The 13458-nt window shown below is 34.5% G+C and overlaps 1 protein-coding gene across 2 annotated transcripts in view; it reads right to left on the bottom strand.

Annotated features, from left to right (window-relative positions):
• Nucleotides 1-817: 817 nt before the first annotated feature.
• Nucleotides 818-13458, bottom strand: part of Akr1d1 (aldo-keto reductase family 1 member D1) — a 39835-nt gene continuing 27194 nt past the window's right edge. Inside the window, exons 5-10 of one of the 2 annotated variants that reach the window (XM_063250556.1) lie at nt 13109-13231; nt 9493-9602; nt 8522-8687; nt 5993-6075; nt 4643-4733; nt 818-1619 (exon numbers count right to left, since the gene is read on the bottom strand). In XM_063250556.1, coding sequence (XP_063106626.1) covers nt 4691-4733; nt 5993-6075; nt 8522-8687; nt 9493-9602; nt 13109-13231 — 525 coding nt within the window. In that variant the 3' untranslated portion in view covers nt 818-1619; nt 4643-4690. Of the gene's footprint in view, nt 1620-3729; nt 4734-5992; nt 6076-8521; nt 8688-9492; nt 9603-13108; nt 13232-13458 lie in introns of those variants that run through there. The other variant, XM_003475515.3, reaches the window with a different exon arrangement.

The following is a 13458-nucleotide window of genomic DNA, read 5'->3' as shown; positions in this document are numbered from 1 at the left end:
AGTCAGCTGGCTCCAAGGCAGGGTGGTATGGCAGAGCACAACTGTTCATAGTGTGGAGCAGAAAAGTGTGAGAGATAAAGGACGCAGACCCAGGTATAGACCCTAGCTGCCCGCCCAGCCATTTCCTAAAATTTTGTGTAATAAAAGTTTAATTTTTTAAGATAACATGTCTTTCTTTCCTTTTCCATTTTTTTGGTACCTGAAATTGAACTCAAACTTGCATTTGCCAGGCAGGTGTTGTTCCACTGAGTGTATCCCTGGCCCATTCTTTGCTTTTTTTTTTTTCCTTACTAACACGAACAGTGTCTTCACACACAGGCACATGCACATGCTCATATACACATAAATACATGTATGGGTTTTCTTTCCTTAAAAAACTGAGATCATAATGTGAAGTTAGCTCTTAGTATACTCACCTAGTCATCTCGAATGGAAAATTCCTCCAGGAGTTTCAGTAAAGTTTAAATTTATCTCTGTTCATTACAAAACAATATACATGTGCTAAAGTATATCTAAGTATCTTACTCTTTGTGAGTTTTTTTAACTTTGTAAATTCTTGTTAGAAATGATGCTGATGGTTATTAAATGTGACACGTACATGTATCCTACTTTGCTATGAAATACATTAGTGGGACAAGAGTAATATTCCCAAGTATCAATATTTGCAATTTTTGTAAATTTTTTCTGCTTACATTAAAAAATCTTCATATTCTTTTCAATATTTTGTCTTCTGCTTCTAATTAAGGTAAAGTCACAGAGACTATATTTTACTGCCTCCGTGAAACAGTGTAATAGACCAGGCAAAATACTTGAAAGATATTTTAAGGGTAATATTTATTAGAAATATTAAGATAATTGTTTTTAGGTTCTGAAGGACAGACTTCCTGATAAAAATTTTATGTAGTACATAATGCTGTGATTATTTTTGAATCATATTTCTATATTATAGTTTTACTCATTTTCTTGAATGTTGATATAAATTTTAAAATTATTTTGTACATAGAACTGTCCTTTTCCAATACTGCTAATGAAAGTGTACTGTCATCCAAGAAAATGAGAAATAAGTTCCAAATATCATTAATATTCAAATTAATGGATTAATATTCAAATTCTTGTGATTTTCTCCAACTAGATTTGATGTCACTATTCAATCACCATGCATGCACTGTATCTATTAGTTGTGTCATTTTAGTTTTGGGAAATTCAGAATATTTTTTCCATGTCTTTTCTTGGGGGTTCATGAAGCTGTAATCATCGTCATCTATTTCTAGAATGTCCTTCAGAACATTTTGGAGTTCTGGTTTGGTGTGCACTAATTTCCTCAGGTGTTTTTTCTCATGAGAATGTCTTATTTCTTCATCAGATTTAAAAGATAGTTTTACAGGGTACATCAACCTGAGTTTGATGTGTTTTTTTTTTTTTTCTTCTTTTCAGGGCTTGAAGTGCTTCATTTCCAGGCAGATCTCATTGTCTTAAGTCTGTGTTGAGAAGTCTGCTTTGACTCTGATGGGCTTTCCTTTAGAGATGATTTGTTTCCTTTTCTCTAATAGCTTTTAGTATTCTGTTCTTGTGTTAAATTTCTAGAATCTTGACTACTGCGTGATAGAATTGTGGTGCAGCTGAAAAGATAAAAAGTATGAAATATAAATGAGCTTTATTTTAAGAATGCAGGGAGAGACCCCGACCCACTGAGGTCGGCATTCTCTTCAGGGTCTGGCAATCTCTCCGACCGACATGTGAAGTGGGGTCATACATGTAGCTTAGGTTTGGGGTGGTGCCTGAGGGGCGTTAGTGATGCGCAGGTAGCCCATTGGTATCCATTTTGGCCACAGGTAAATTCCTAGGTGCAGGGAAGATGGAGCTCAAGATAGAGCCCCCTGGTTCTGCCTCCCAGCTTTACCAGCTACAGTGTCCCAACTGGGCCAAAATCCTTTCACTGCGTGCCTTATTGTAGATGTTTTGTTTTTAATCATGGCTAATTGGAATTTTATATGCCCCACTTATCTGCATGTCAGATACGTTTCCCTGTCAGGGAAATTTTCTTTCCAGGCTGTCTGCAAACATGTTTTTTATATCACTTATGGCATCTGCCTGTTTCGTTGACTCCAATCACTATTCTGTTATTCCTTTTTTTTAAAAAAAAATATTACCAGAAATTGAACTCAAGATCACATGCTCACCATGCAGGTTCTGTGCCACTGAGCTATATTTCTGGCATCCATCTTATGTTATTCTTCTTTGCATCATCTAGCAGCTGCTGAATTGATTTGTCATGGGCCCTTGTTATTTTTAAGAAATCTTTCTTGTCATGCTTGCTAACCACAATCTTGTCATTCATAACTGACATTCTGTTCCTAACCTTTGCTCATCCTGTGTATACTTTCAATGGAATTTTTATTCACCTGAATGTTAGTTTGAATCAGATTGATGGACTCCTTTTCTTTCCTATGTTGGGCGTTCATGGTTTACATAACTTTCCTAAGCTCCTGGCAGCAGGCTTCACGTCAGATTGCATCACTTACTTTGGTTGTCCATGGCCTGCCCTATTTTACTTGCTGCTCCTGTCCACATCTGTTTCCTATATTGTGCATTTGTCTCAGTCATAGTTTTGGTAAATCCTAATAAGTAATCAAGCACACACACACACACACACACACACACACACACACACACTACTGTTAGCTTCTTTAAAAAGAGTAAAAGAGGCTGGGGAGTTTGTTCAGCGGCATAAGCACCTGCCTAGCAAGCATGAGGTTGTAAGTTGGATTCCTGGTACAAAAAAAAAAAAAAAAAGAAAAGAAAAAGAGTGAAAGACCCAGTGGTGAGACAGCAGAAGACTTCAAGACCATCAGCAAAAAGAAAGCTGTATAGAAGAGAAAATACCAGGAGCTCTATTTAAGTTATGGGCTTACTGTTTCATGTAATTCACATTCCCCAAACTTACTTTGTGTAATACGTGGTTACTGGCTATCCAGTAAATCATAAAAACTTTCAAAGTGCTTCACCACATGGAGATCAAGTACCAGATAAGACTTTGAAGATTTTCAGAATAATATTATAATTCAGCATAGCCAATTTATCTAGAAGTGTCTTAGTTTATAGAATTTTTATGTGTTTCATGTTTTCTTGTTGTTGTTGTTCTGTTACTGTCTAGGTAGAATATCCTGAGATTGCAACAAAATCACTGAGAATTTCCAACATCCTATCTTTGAGAGGCAGCATTTTCTATAGTAACATTAACTAAAACAATTTAGTAGACCGGGCATAAGCAACATACCTCAAGTGTCATGTCTCCCGTCCCCCAAGATGGGATCATCTAATTGCAGGAAAACAAGCTCAGTGCTCCCACTGATTCTTCTTTTGCTAAGATATATAGTTATCTCATTATATATCACAGTGTAATGAATAATAGAAATGAAATGTGCAATTTTTATTTTGTAGTAGGGATTGAACTCACAACCTCATGCTTGCCAGGCAGGTGCTTATGCTGCTGAGCTAAATCCCCAGCCCTATGAGTCGTGCAATAACTGTAATGTGTTGGAATTATCCCCAAAACATTATCCTGTTTATGAAAAATTAGTCTTCCAAAAATCCTGTTCCTGCTGCCAAAAAGTTTGGGGTCTGCAGGTCTTGCAGGCTTCTTCAAAGACTAACTAGTTCCCAGGGAAACCTTTGCATTTTGTTCAATTTTATTTTAAGCATTTGTGATCAGAAGTCCTCAAGACCACCTTGCAGTTCAATGATTTATTAAAAGGACTGACAAAATTAAGAACACTGTTATATTCATAATTATTTATGACAGTAAAAGGAAATAGATTAAAATTAGCCACACTAGAAGGAGCATAAGGTAGAATCAAGGAGAAGACCAGGTACAAATGTGTGGTTATTTTCTTCCAAAAAAGTTTTATATACGCAGTGTTTAATTATCCCTATAATGACTGAGGTCCAGGTTTTTATGAGCGTTGTTACGGAGGCATAGAATACGTGTAAGGCTGACTTTAGTGAGTCAGTTTTTGGCACCATAATGGTTAGACTATCACCATGTAGTCGAAGTTTCCCTAACTATAAATGACATCCTTAGCATAATTACTTAACATGGCCCAAAGCCTCAGCTAAACAATAGTGTTCTCAGGAATGATATTCATTAAATTTTTTATCATTGTGTGTTTAATTAGCTCCCTTATGAGACCTTTCTACACTTTGCCCTTTTTCACTACTTATGGTTTAGCAAATCTCATTTTACCTATGCCAGGATTACATCCATTGATATAAACCATTTAGATCTCTACCTGTACCTTCATGCATGCCAACTCTCTATGCCTTTTGTTGTCTTTTCAAGTGCTGAACAACACAGAACCTCAATGACAGTATCTATATTTATGAGTTAATTGTCTTTACACACTGTTTTTGAAGTATTTTGTAAACCTTACTGTGTTTATGTCTATACCCAAAAGTATAGATATAACAAAATTAACAGATAATTTCTGAGGAGTTATATCAATATATTAAAATATTTCATTCTTTAAAGTAGCTAAGTGGAGGGCACTTACACTACACAGAAGTTAAATGTGACATAATTTCATCACAAATTCCTCTAAAGATAGTAAAACTCTTTTGTTTCCTTTTCTGTGGAACTACTCACTACAGGGTTCTTGATGTAGAGAAAAAAAATCAGTTGAATTCTCTAAAGTCAGTATTCATCAAAAAATGGATAATCAGGATGGTCACTCCACCTGCCAAAACAAAAGGAAACAGTTCACTCAATAAGGGGCACGGTTGCTATGATGCTGACATCTTGATCACTTCACTGGCCACATGCACCTCTTGCTCATTTGAGTTTTGTTTTCCCCTCACTATCCTTCCTTTCCATATGCTCCTGCAGCTCTGGAGAGCACTCTTAGGTGTGAGTGTGTGATAGGGTATGGAAAGGCTGATTGTTGCACACCAATATTTCACCTAAAACAAAAACACAGGATGTGAGCCTTGCTTCCCTATGTTTGTGTTCAAAGTAAGGTTACTTGTGGTGATGATGACAATGATAACTTTATCTTTCACATAACAATGGTCAAAGAGCCTATAAGAGCCTGGAATGTATGTATTTCAGCCAAAGATAAGTGTCTAAACTCTATGGATAACTTTAATAAGCTTTTACTAAATGCTCTCTTGAAAAGAAGATTGCAAATAAAAAATTGTAAGGCAATTTAATGAATTGGAGAGATTAATGGAGTCTAAGAAGAAAAATATATGTGTGGATATATAAATACATATTTGTGAGTGTGTGTATAATCTATATTATTTTTAATTTTGTGGTACTGGAGATCAAATCCAGGGCTTTGTACACACTAGGCAAACATTATACCACTGACTTACTTTAATATTTTATTTTCAAAAGACCTGAAATATTCAGAGAATGAACAGGTACTTCAGTTGGTGAGCTGAAGTTGTCCACATCTTGAAGAAGTAACAAATTCTGCTCTGAGAAGTCAGTTAGTAAGGAGAATTAGAAACATTACATCTTATAACTAAGGAAGTATTTGTAATGCTTGGTTCTTCTTTCCCAATTGGTGCTGTCTAAATTATCATGTCTCTTCTCTTCCAGAAATATTTTTCATAAATTTGCTCTCATTTCTGCACCACTTTAAACTTTAGGAAGAAAAAAACATGTTATTTCAGTATTTGTACTGTTGTCGTTTTCATATATAAATATTGTGAGTTAATTCCCTTCAGGGTTTTTAGTCTTAATTTTTTTGTGTCTTAATCTAAGTCAGGGAATGTCATAAATATTTGACTTTGTCAAGTGGAAGTGTGGTATAGAAGATTCCTCTAGTAGTTGTATTATATCAGACATGTTAAATATTCTGAAAGTGCTGCCCACCCTTTATTCTGGCACTTTCCATGAACATAGATCTGGTTCCTATGTTGCATCCTTGCCAGCTGACATTTGACAATCTAATACAAGGCAGCACCCAATCAGTAGTCCTCCAGAACTTACATAAGCAGTTCCACAAAGCGAGTATTTTTATTCAAGGCTTCAATGTTGGTCATTTCTTCTTCAGTAAGCGAAAAGTCAAAGATCTGAAATATAATGGAAATAAAATACAGAACATTTTTGAAGGTAGAAAATGAGCAATACAGTGACCACAGGGGAGTGAGCTCTGGCAGTCCTTTGAAGTGGGTGACCCTCTCTAGATGTCTAAGGAGAAATGGACATAACCCCACTTATTTGGAGTTCAACATTGCATTTTTCCCTTTGTCTTTGAGACGACCCTGTCAGGAATATCTTACAAGAAATTTCTAATTCTCTGAAACAACATGTGTTTAGGAGATCTGAGATTCCAAAGGTAAAGAGTTATTATTCTCACATAGGATGCTGAAGTTTTAATTCTGTCCTATCTACTATCTCAGAGTTTTTTAAAAAATATTTCTCACTTTCTAAATTTGTTTATTTTTAACTTTAATTTGCTTTATGTTATCTCTGAGGTTCTTTCTCTCATCATTTTAATGTCTCTTTTACTTTCTTATGGTAACCATTTTTCTTAGTTTTTATACTTCGTTTATATTAGCATTTTACTCTATGGCCTTTATTAGCATTTTAATATATTTTCAGTTATATTTAGTTTATCTGTTTGTAATTCTCTTCTTACATTATTATCTTTCTATGCCATAACTTCACTTTAATACATTTAATGACTTACAAATTTTAACTGTACAAGTATTCATAAATACAGTAATACCTCAGTTCATGAATGATTTTGTTCACAAGCTTTTGAAAAAATATTGTGTTCATTCACCAGTTTCACATTAGGTGACAAACACAACCTCAACCATCTTCACAACACAAACACAAATGCGACCATTTTTCCCAAACTCATAAACAAATGAACAGAGGTACTATTATGTATACTTTTTATAAAGAAGCAAAACAATAGAACAATAATAGATAAATAATGGAATAAATGAAGAAAGTTCCTCCAGATATGCCTTACAGATATTAAACATATTCAGAGGAAATATGCTCTTGGGGCATATATTTATTATTCTGTAACTTTATTTACATAATAGCTTAATTATCATATTGGCTTTTCTATTCAAATATACATGCAGACAATTCACTTAATCACTGTTGTCTTTTCCCTAGAGATAACATGAGTCATGTAACCTGATTATTTAATTGTTTTTCTATGTATCATATCTGAATATTCTTTCCAGAGAATTTTTCTTGATTAATTATCATCCATGTATTGATGTGTATGAGAGTATAAGAGATCAAAAAGGTATATAACATAAAAGCAGTCATGAATGAAATAATCATTTAAAAGTGAATCTTTATTCAAACTTTCTTTTTTCTTAACTGATAGCTTGGTCATCTACTTCCATGCTTGCTTTAGCCAAATGCAGAGTGAAGGAAATCTTGAAAAGATGCAGGATTTGATGAGGTTAATGGGAGTGACTTGGGAGATTTCTTCTAATACAGACACAACTTTTAAAAAAAAAGATCTAACATGGTTAAAAATCTACTTATGCATCAAAAAAATATATATATATAACTGGAAAAAATTCAAGAATTGAGGAGCCCTTTCAAAAGAAACTCTTCATTTTTTTCAGAATTATTTCTTTCATTATTTTCTGCAAAAATCTTTGTGAAATAGAAGATAACACATGGTGTTATCACATAATTTTGTCAAGTGTGTAAGAAAACAACACTGATTAATGTTTTTTCTACAAGTCTGTCTGTATTCAGTGAATTTGTTGAGAATGAAATACTCATGTTTCCACAAATCTTTGTTTCAATTTTAAGATATACTTTCAAATATTCCTTATCTACATTATATTTAAGCAATGATTTTCCTTTATGCCTATGCAATGATTGTATGTGCATGCATTTTCAGTTGGGGTTTTTGTTTCATAGCACAAATTACCTAAAGTGAATGTGGATTTTATGTTACAAAAGTGAACTCTTGATATTCTCCTTCAAAGCTGTATCTCTTATGCTTTCCCATCACAGTTACTATTTTAAGAAGAGAACATTTACTATGTTAAAGCTAGTTGAAAGGTCCAATGGATAAGCAACCCCTAATGACTTTGAGAAGAGCTTTTTTAGTCAGATGGTCAAGGTAAAAGCCTAGTTTAAATGAATGTAGAAGAGAGTTGGGAAGTAGAAATGAGAAGAGACTTCTTTTTTCTGGTGTTTGCTATAAACGGGAAGAGAAATGGAAATGGGTGGAGAAGAAAGGAGATGTGTATTGGACTTTGTTTTTTTTTGGTGGGGGTACACAAGGATGGAGCTCATGACCTTGCACTTGCCAGGCAGGTGCACATGCCACTGACCTAAACCCTCAGCCCCTGGGCTTCGTTTTTATGATTACAGATTACAACTCATGGGTTGTTGGGTAATGCAGGGTGTTACTTGAAGTTATGGAGAAATTATTTGGTATCAGTGAGTGAAATTTCCAAGAACATTCTTTGAAAGTAGAGCAACAAATAGAGCCATATTTCGAAGTTTCCAAAGCAATTGTCTTACCTGAAAGTTTTCTGTGATTCTTTGAGGATTAAAGCTTTTAGGAATTACGATCACCCCTCGTTGAATATTGAAACGTAGAGCCACCTGAGCTGCTGTCTTATTGTACTTTTTTGCTACTAAGTTTAAAAATGTGTCATCTAGCAAAGGTGGAGAAGATACATTCACCCTTTAAAAAATAAAAACATGCATCATATTTGGTTGGAGTGTTGATAACCAAGGATTAATTTTATTAGTCTCTTCTGTCTCCCTCTTTATCTAGTCACCTATCAGGACAGTTGGTGTTATCTGTGGCCATTTTTTTTTTTTTTAGTGTAAACAACTCATTGAGTGAAGGGTTTCTCTTAGAATGGAAAAGATAGGAGAAGCAAATATTTATAGCTCTTTTACAGTAAAAAATATTGTTTTCCAAAAGCTGGGCCAGGAGTAGACAAATAGTGAAAGATAGGAAAACTGGAGAAGAAACAGTGTAACAACTCTGGAAATCAGAATAGAAAATTTTCTGCTTAAGTTTTTGGACTACATAACAGAAATGTTATCACTGAATACAGATTAAGTAGTAATATATACTACATATACTACATATACTAATATATATACTACATATACTAATATATATACTACATATACTAATATATATACTACATATACTAATATATATACTACATATACTAAAATATACTACAGTATATTTTGAACATGAGCATAGAAAGTTTATCAAATAATAATTAAACTCAAATTTATTGAGCATTTCTACATATGAGTCACTGATAGATAACTTCAAGTACTTTATGTAATAAGCACTTAAAACCTTAGCAATATATTATTAGCTCTAATTAATTTATATAGATAATTATATGAAAATCTTACTTCTTCAGACTAATGAGTTACATAGAACCTTTCCAATCAGCTAATTCTTATTATAGCCTACATCAAAGGAAATATATTCTGAAGATACATTTAGCATTACTTACCAAGTGGGATTCCTAGAAGTCCCCAAAGGGCTGAATGCAACAATGACCATGTCATGTTGTTGGCAAAATTTCAAGAGTTTGGGCTGGGTAAAATATGGATGGCACTCAACCTATGTTGCATTGGAGAGCAGAAAAAAATTACAGCTTATAATTGAATGCAATTTTACATAGATTTTTTTAAAGTTCAGTAAAATCCATTTTAATAACACAATCACCTTTATATTGCATATTTATCAGCATTTTCCATTAATGTCATATTTCTTTTTTCCTCAAAAATGCTTCTAAAACACCTTTGCTAAGATTTCACGATGTCAGGGCTGGGGATTTAGCTCAGCGGCATAAGCACCTGCTTTGCAAGCAGGCAGTCGTGAGTTGGATCCTCAGTACCAATTAAAAAAAAAAAAAGATTTCACAATGTCTTAATCATCTCTCTAATTTTTCATATTGCATGATTTTCATTTTTTATTTTAAATGATGACATGATAAATATACATAAATGTCTATTTATGTCCCTGATACGGTTTTTACTAGGATAACAGTGTCATGGCTGTGAATATACATCATCTTGTAGTTTATATGAATTTGGAGTTGGTTTGCAGTAGGAATTTGGAAAACTTTGGAGATGTGGCCTAGAGAACGCTTAGAATGTTGAAGACAGAACTTGTTGGGCAATTCTGATCAGAGCTCAAAAGATCAGAATGTTAGCAGGAATGCAGACATTAAAGGCAGGCTCAAGAGGCTTCAGATAAGAATGAGAACTCCACTGGTAACTGAACAAGAGGCCATGTGTGTTACGCCCTGGCAGAAAGAGGTTCTGAGACTTTGTGAGAGATTAAGATTAAGGTTAGTGAATTTATTAATCTGGCAGAGGAAATTTTAAAGCAGCACAACATTCAGGCTATGGTATGAATATTACTCTCTGCCTTTTGCCAGATTTATGGTAAGAATCAGGAGCAAAAAGCAAAGAAGAAAAATTTTTAAACTTTAAATTTTGGCCCTAAAGGAATCATATGGAAGAAATTAGCACCACTGGAAAGAAACCAAGTGCTTTGTTTAGGGACAAAAAAAATGTCTTGAAAGCATCCTGGAAATCACCAAGACCCCATCCATCACAGGCTTAAAGGTGCAAAAGTGTAAACTTTTCATTCGAGAATAAAGCTCCTGGAATATTTCATTGAGCAAAGTTTTCTGGGAATTGATTCCTCTTCATTTGTTTCATTGTGGTATAAGGGAGACCCAGATACTATTCAAGCTAGTGAAAAACCATGGCATCATCCACAGAATGTTGGTTTCACTGGCATGTAAAATACAAGAGTTAGAAGGTCAGGGAGGCTTCCACTCAGACTTCACAGGAGCCTGGAAGATCAAGCGAGTAGCCTACAAAAGGCAGTTTGCAAAGCTGTGGGAATGAAGCCAAAAGTGTTGAAGAGAACCCAGAAAATCAGAGATGCCAAGATTGTGGAATATCTGCTATGGAAAGCTCAGGCCATGAGTGGAGCCATCCTGAGAAGGAGGCTGTATGGGCTGCAACCACCAATGCCATAAGGTGAGGCCTATGGAACTCACACTTTACCACAGAGTACTCTGGGTTCCAGATATGGAGCCACAAGACTTTAATGCTTGCCCTGCTGGTTTCCTGTTTTACTTTGGTCCAATTCTTTTCTATCCTCTTGTTCTTCTTTTTTTGAATGGGATTGTTTACCCTGTGCCATTTGTATTCTGACATTCTGCAACTTGTTTTTGACTTTATAGAAGTTCACAGATAAGAGGTTGCCTTGAGTCTCAGAAAAAGAGACTTTGATTTGGACTTTACAAAAATGCTGGAGAAAGATTGTTGTGTTTTCAGTTGTAAATAGTATAGTTGCAAATGTTAGGCAAAATTATGAATTTACTGTCTTTATTTGGAGATTAAGCATGGATTAAAGAGATGTGTTTGTTGACAAGAGTGCAATGTGGCTGTTAGGGTGGAGTATGAATTTGATCAGCTTTGGGATTGATCTGTGGGATTAGTGGAATGTACTTCTTGCTGGATTATAGTCATAGCCTTGAAGTCTATCTCTTGTCGTTTGCCTTTTTGCCTCTAGCACTGTTTCCCTGCTCTGTGTCAGGCTACTATGAACTGAGCAACTCTGCTCTGCCATACTCTTTCACCATGATACCATGCTTTGGAGCCTGCCTATCACTGACTGAATGTCCTGAATCTGAGCCAAATTAAAGCCCGTCCTTCAAATTGTGCATTTCAAGTATTGTGACTCAAGTAAGAAAAAGCTGACAGATATAGATGCCCAGAAATAAAACCTTGTGTGCTGTTCTTAAAGGTTCTTGGTATATGTCAAATTGGTTTCCAGGAAGCCTAAACCAATTTGTCCTCACTGTTATTTCATCACTTGTTTACGTGGAACAATGTAATAAAACATAAAGCAAAATGCACAACACCAAATCACTTTTAAACTTAAACTTTTATAATTACTAGTGAGTTAAACATTTTTCATGCTTACCAGTTTGCAATTAGCCTTCTGAGAATTTCTGACCACTTCTTTTGTTCATTTTACTGTTGAGATTTAGTGATTTTTTTCTCAACCTTCTCCATTGATTTTAATCCTTTAATTAATAATGATATGAACCCCTTTTATGATATTTAATTATATATGGTTATCTGTTTTTGTTTGTTTCTAATGCTTCCAGTGTTTAGTATTTTTACACTATCAGATTTATCAGATTTTCTTTATATATTTTTCATGGCTTCCTTTCCTATCCACAGTTCTGAAAAAATTAAAATTCTTTCATTGTATTTGCACGATTTCTGGTTTTTTTCTTTAACTTTAACTTCGGACAACTTTGGGGTAATGTGAGGCAAAGTTCTGTGTTTTTACATAACCATTTTATCACACTATTAAAGAAAATTTATCCCTTTGCCATTAGCTTGTGTTACTTTATGGTAAGTTTTTTTTATACTTTGGTCTGTTTCTAAATATTTGCCATCTTCAATTTATTTGTATGTTGGTTCTTGAACTTCCACTTTTGTTTAATTTAATTTAATTTAATTTAATTTAATTTAATTTAATTTAATTGATCACTTGATCATAGTACTGGGAATTGAACCCAGAGACAACTGAGATACAACCTAGGCCTTTTAATTTTCATTAATTAATTTTTTACAAGGTCTTGTTAAATTGCTCAGGCTTGGCCTTGAAGCTGCCATAAATATTCTTACCTCAGCCTATGCCCTACTTGAAGTGCTTTTATATTACTTTTTTGAAACAGAGTCTTGGATTTTGCCCAGACTGATCATGAGCTCCTTGATTAAAGGGATTTTTCTGCCTTCAACTCTCAGGTTTTACATATTATTTTAAGTATTCTATGCTGTATCAGTATCTAGACGATCTTATCCCACCTTCATTGTTTTTCTTCTTCACAAAAACTTACCTGGATTTGAAGTTCAAAAATATTTTTCCTTAAGGACATAAATTGAGAGAAGTTAGAAGATTGGCCCAGGGTCTTATGGTATTTATGCTGAGCAACCAAAAGTCTTCCTGATGGATAGTCCAGGCTCTTTTTGTTATTTACATATTATATTGGGTCCTGCTCCCCACCTGGGGGAGCTGTTCAACTGTACCTGGTTGCAGACTGGCTTGTATTTGAGTCCTGGTTTGTTCAGGATGAGCTCCAGCTGTCTGCGGTTAAAATTAGAGACTCCCAGAGATTTCACCAAGCCAGCATCTTTGCAAGCTTCTAAGGCCTAGCAAGCAAATGTCAACAGGTCAGAAAACCTCATGAGGAGAAAGACTGAATGCTTATAAATCTGACTGTGAATTCTTTAAAAAGAAGAGGCTGGGTATGTGGATAGCTATTCTGTGACAAAACAAAAGGAGACAGGACTTCATGATTGAATGAGCTTTAAAAATATTATAACCATATCTTCCTTGTGTATTATTATTATTACTACTACTATTACTATTACTATTA

The sequence above is a fragment of the Cavia porcellus genome, unplaced genomic scaffold (genome assembly GCF_034190915.1).
Source record: "Cavia porcellus strain 051 isolate PalLab524CR breed Dunkin Hartley unplaced genomic scaffold, mCavPor4.1 scaffold_6, whole genome shotgun sequence".
NCBI lineage: Eukaryota > Metazoa > Chordata > Mammalia > Rodentia > Caviidae > Cavia > Cavia porcellus.
This window is presented reverse-complemented; position numbering and strand designations above follow the sequence as displayed.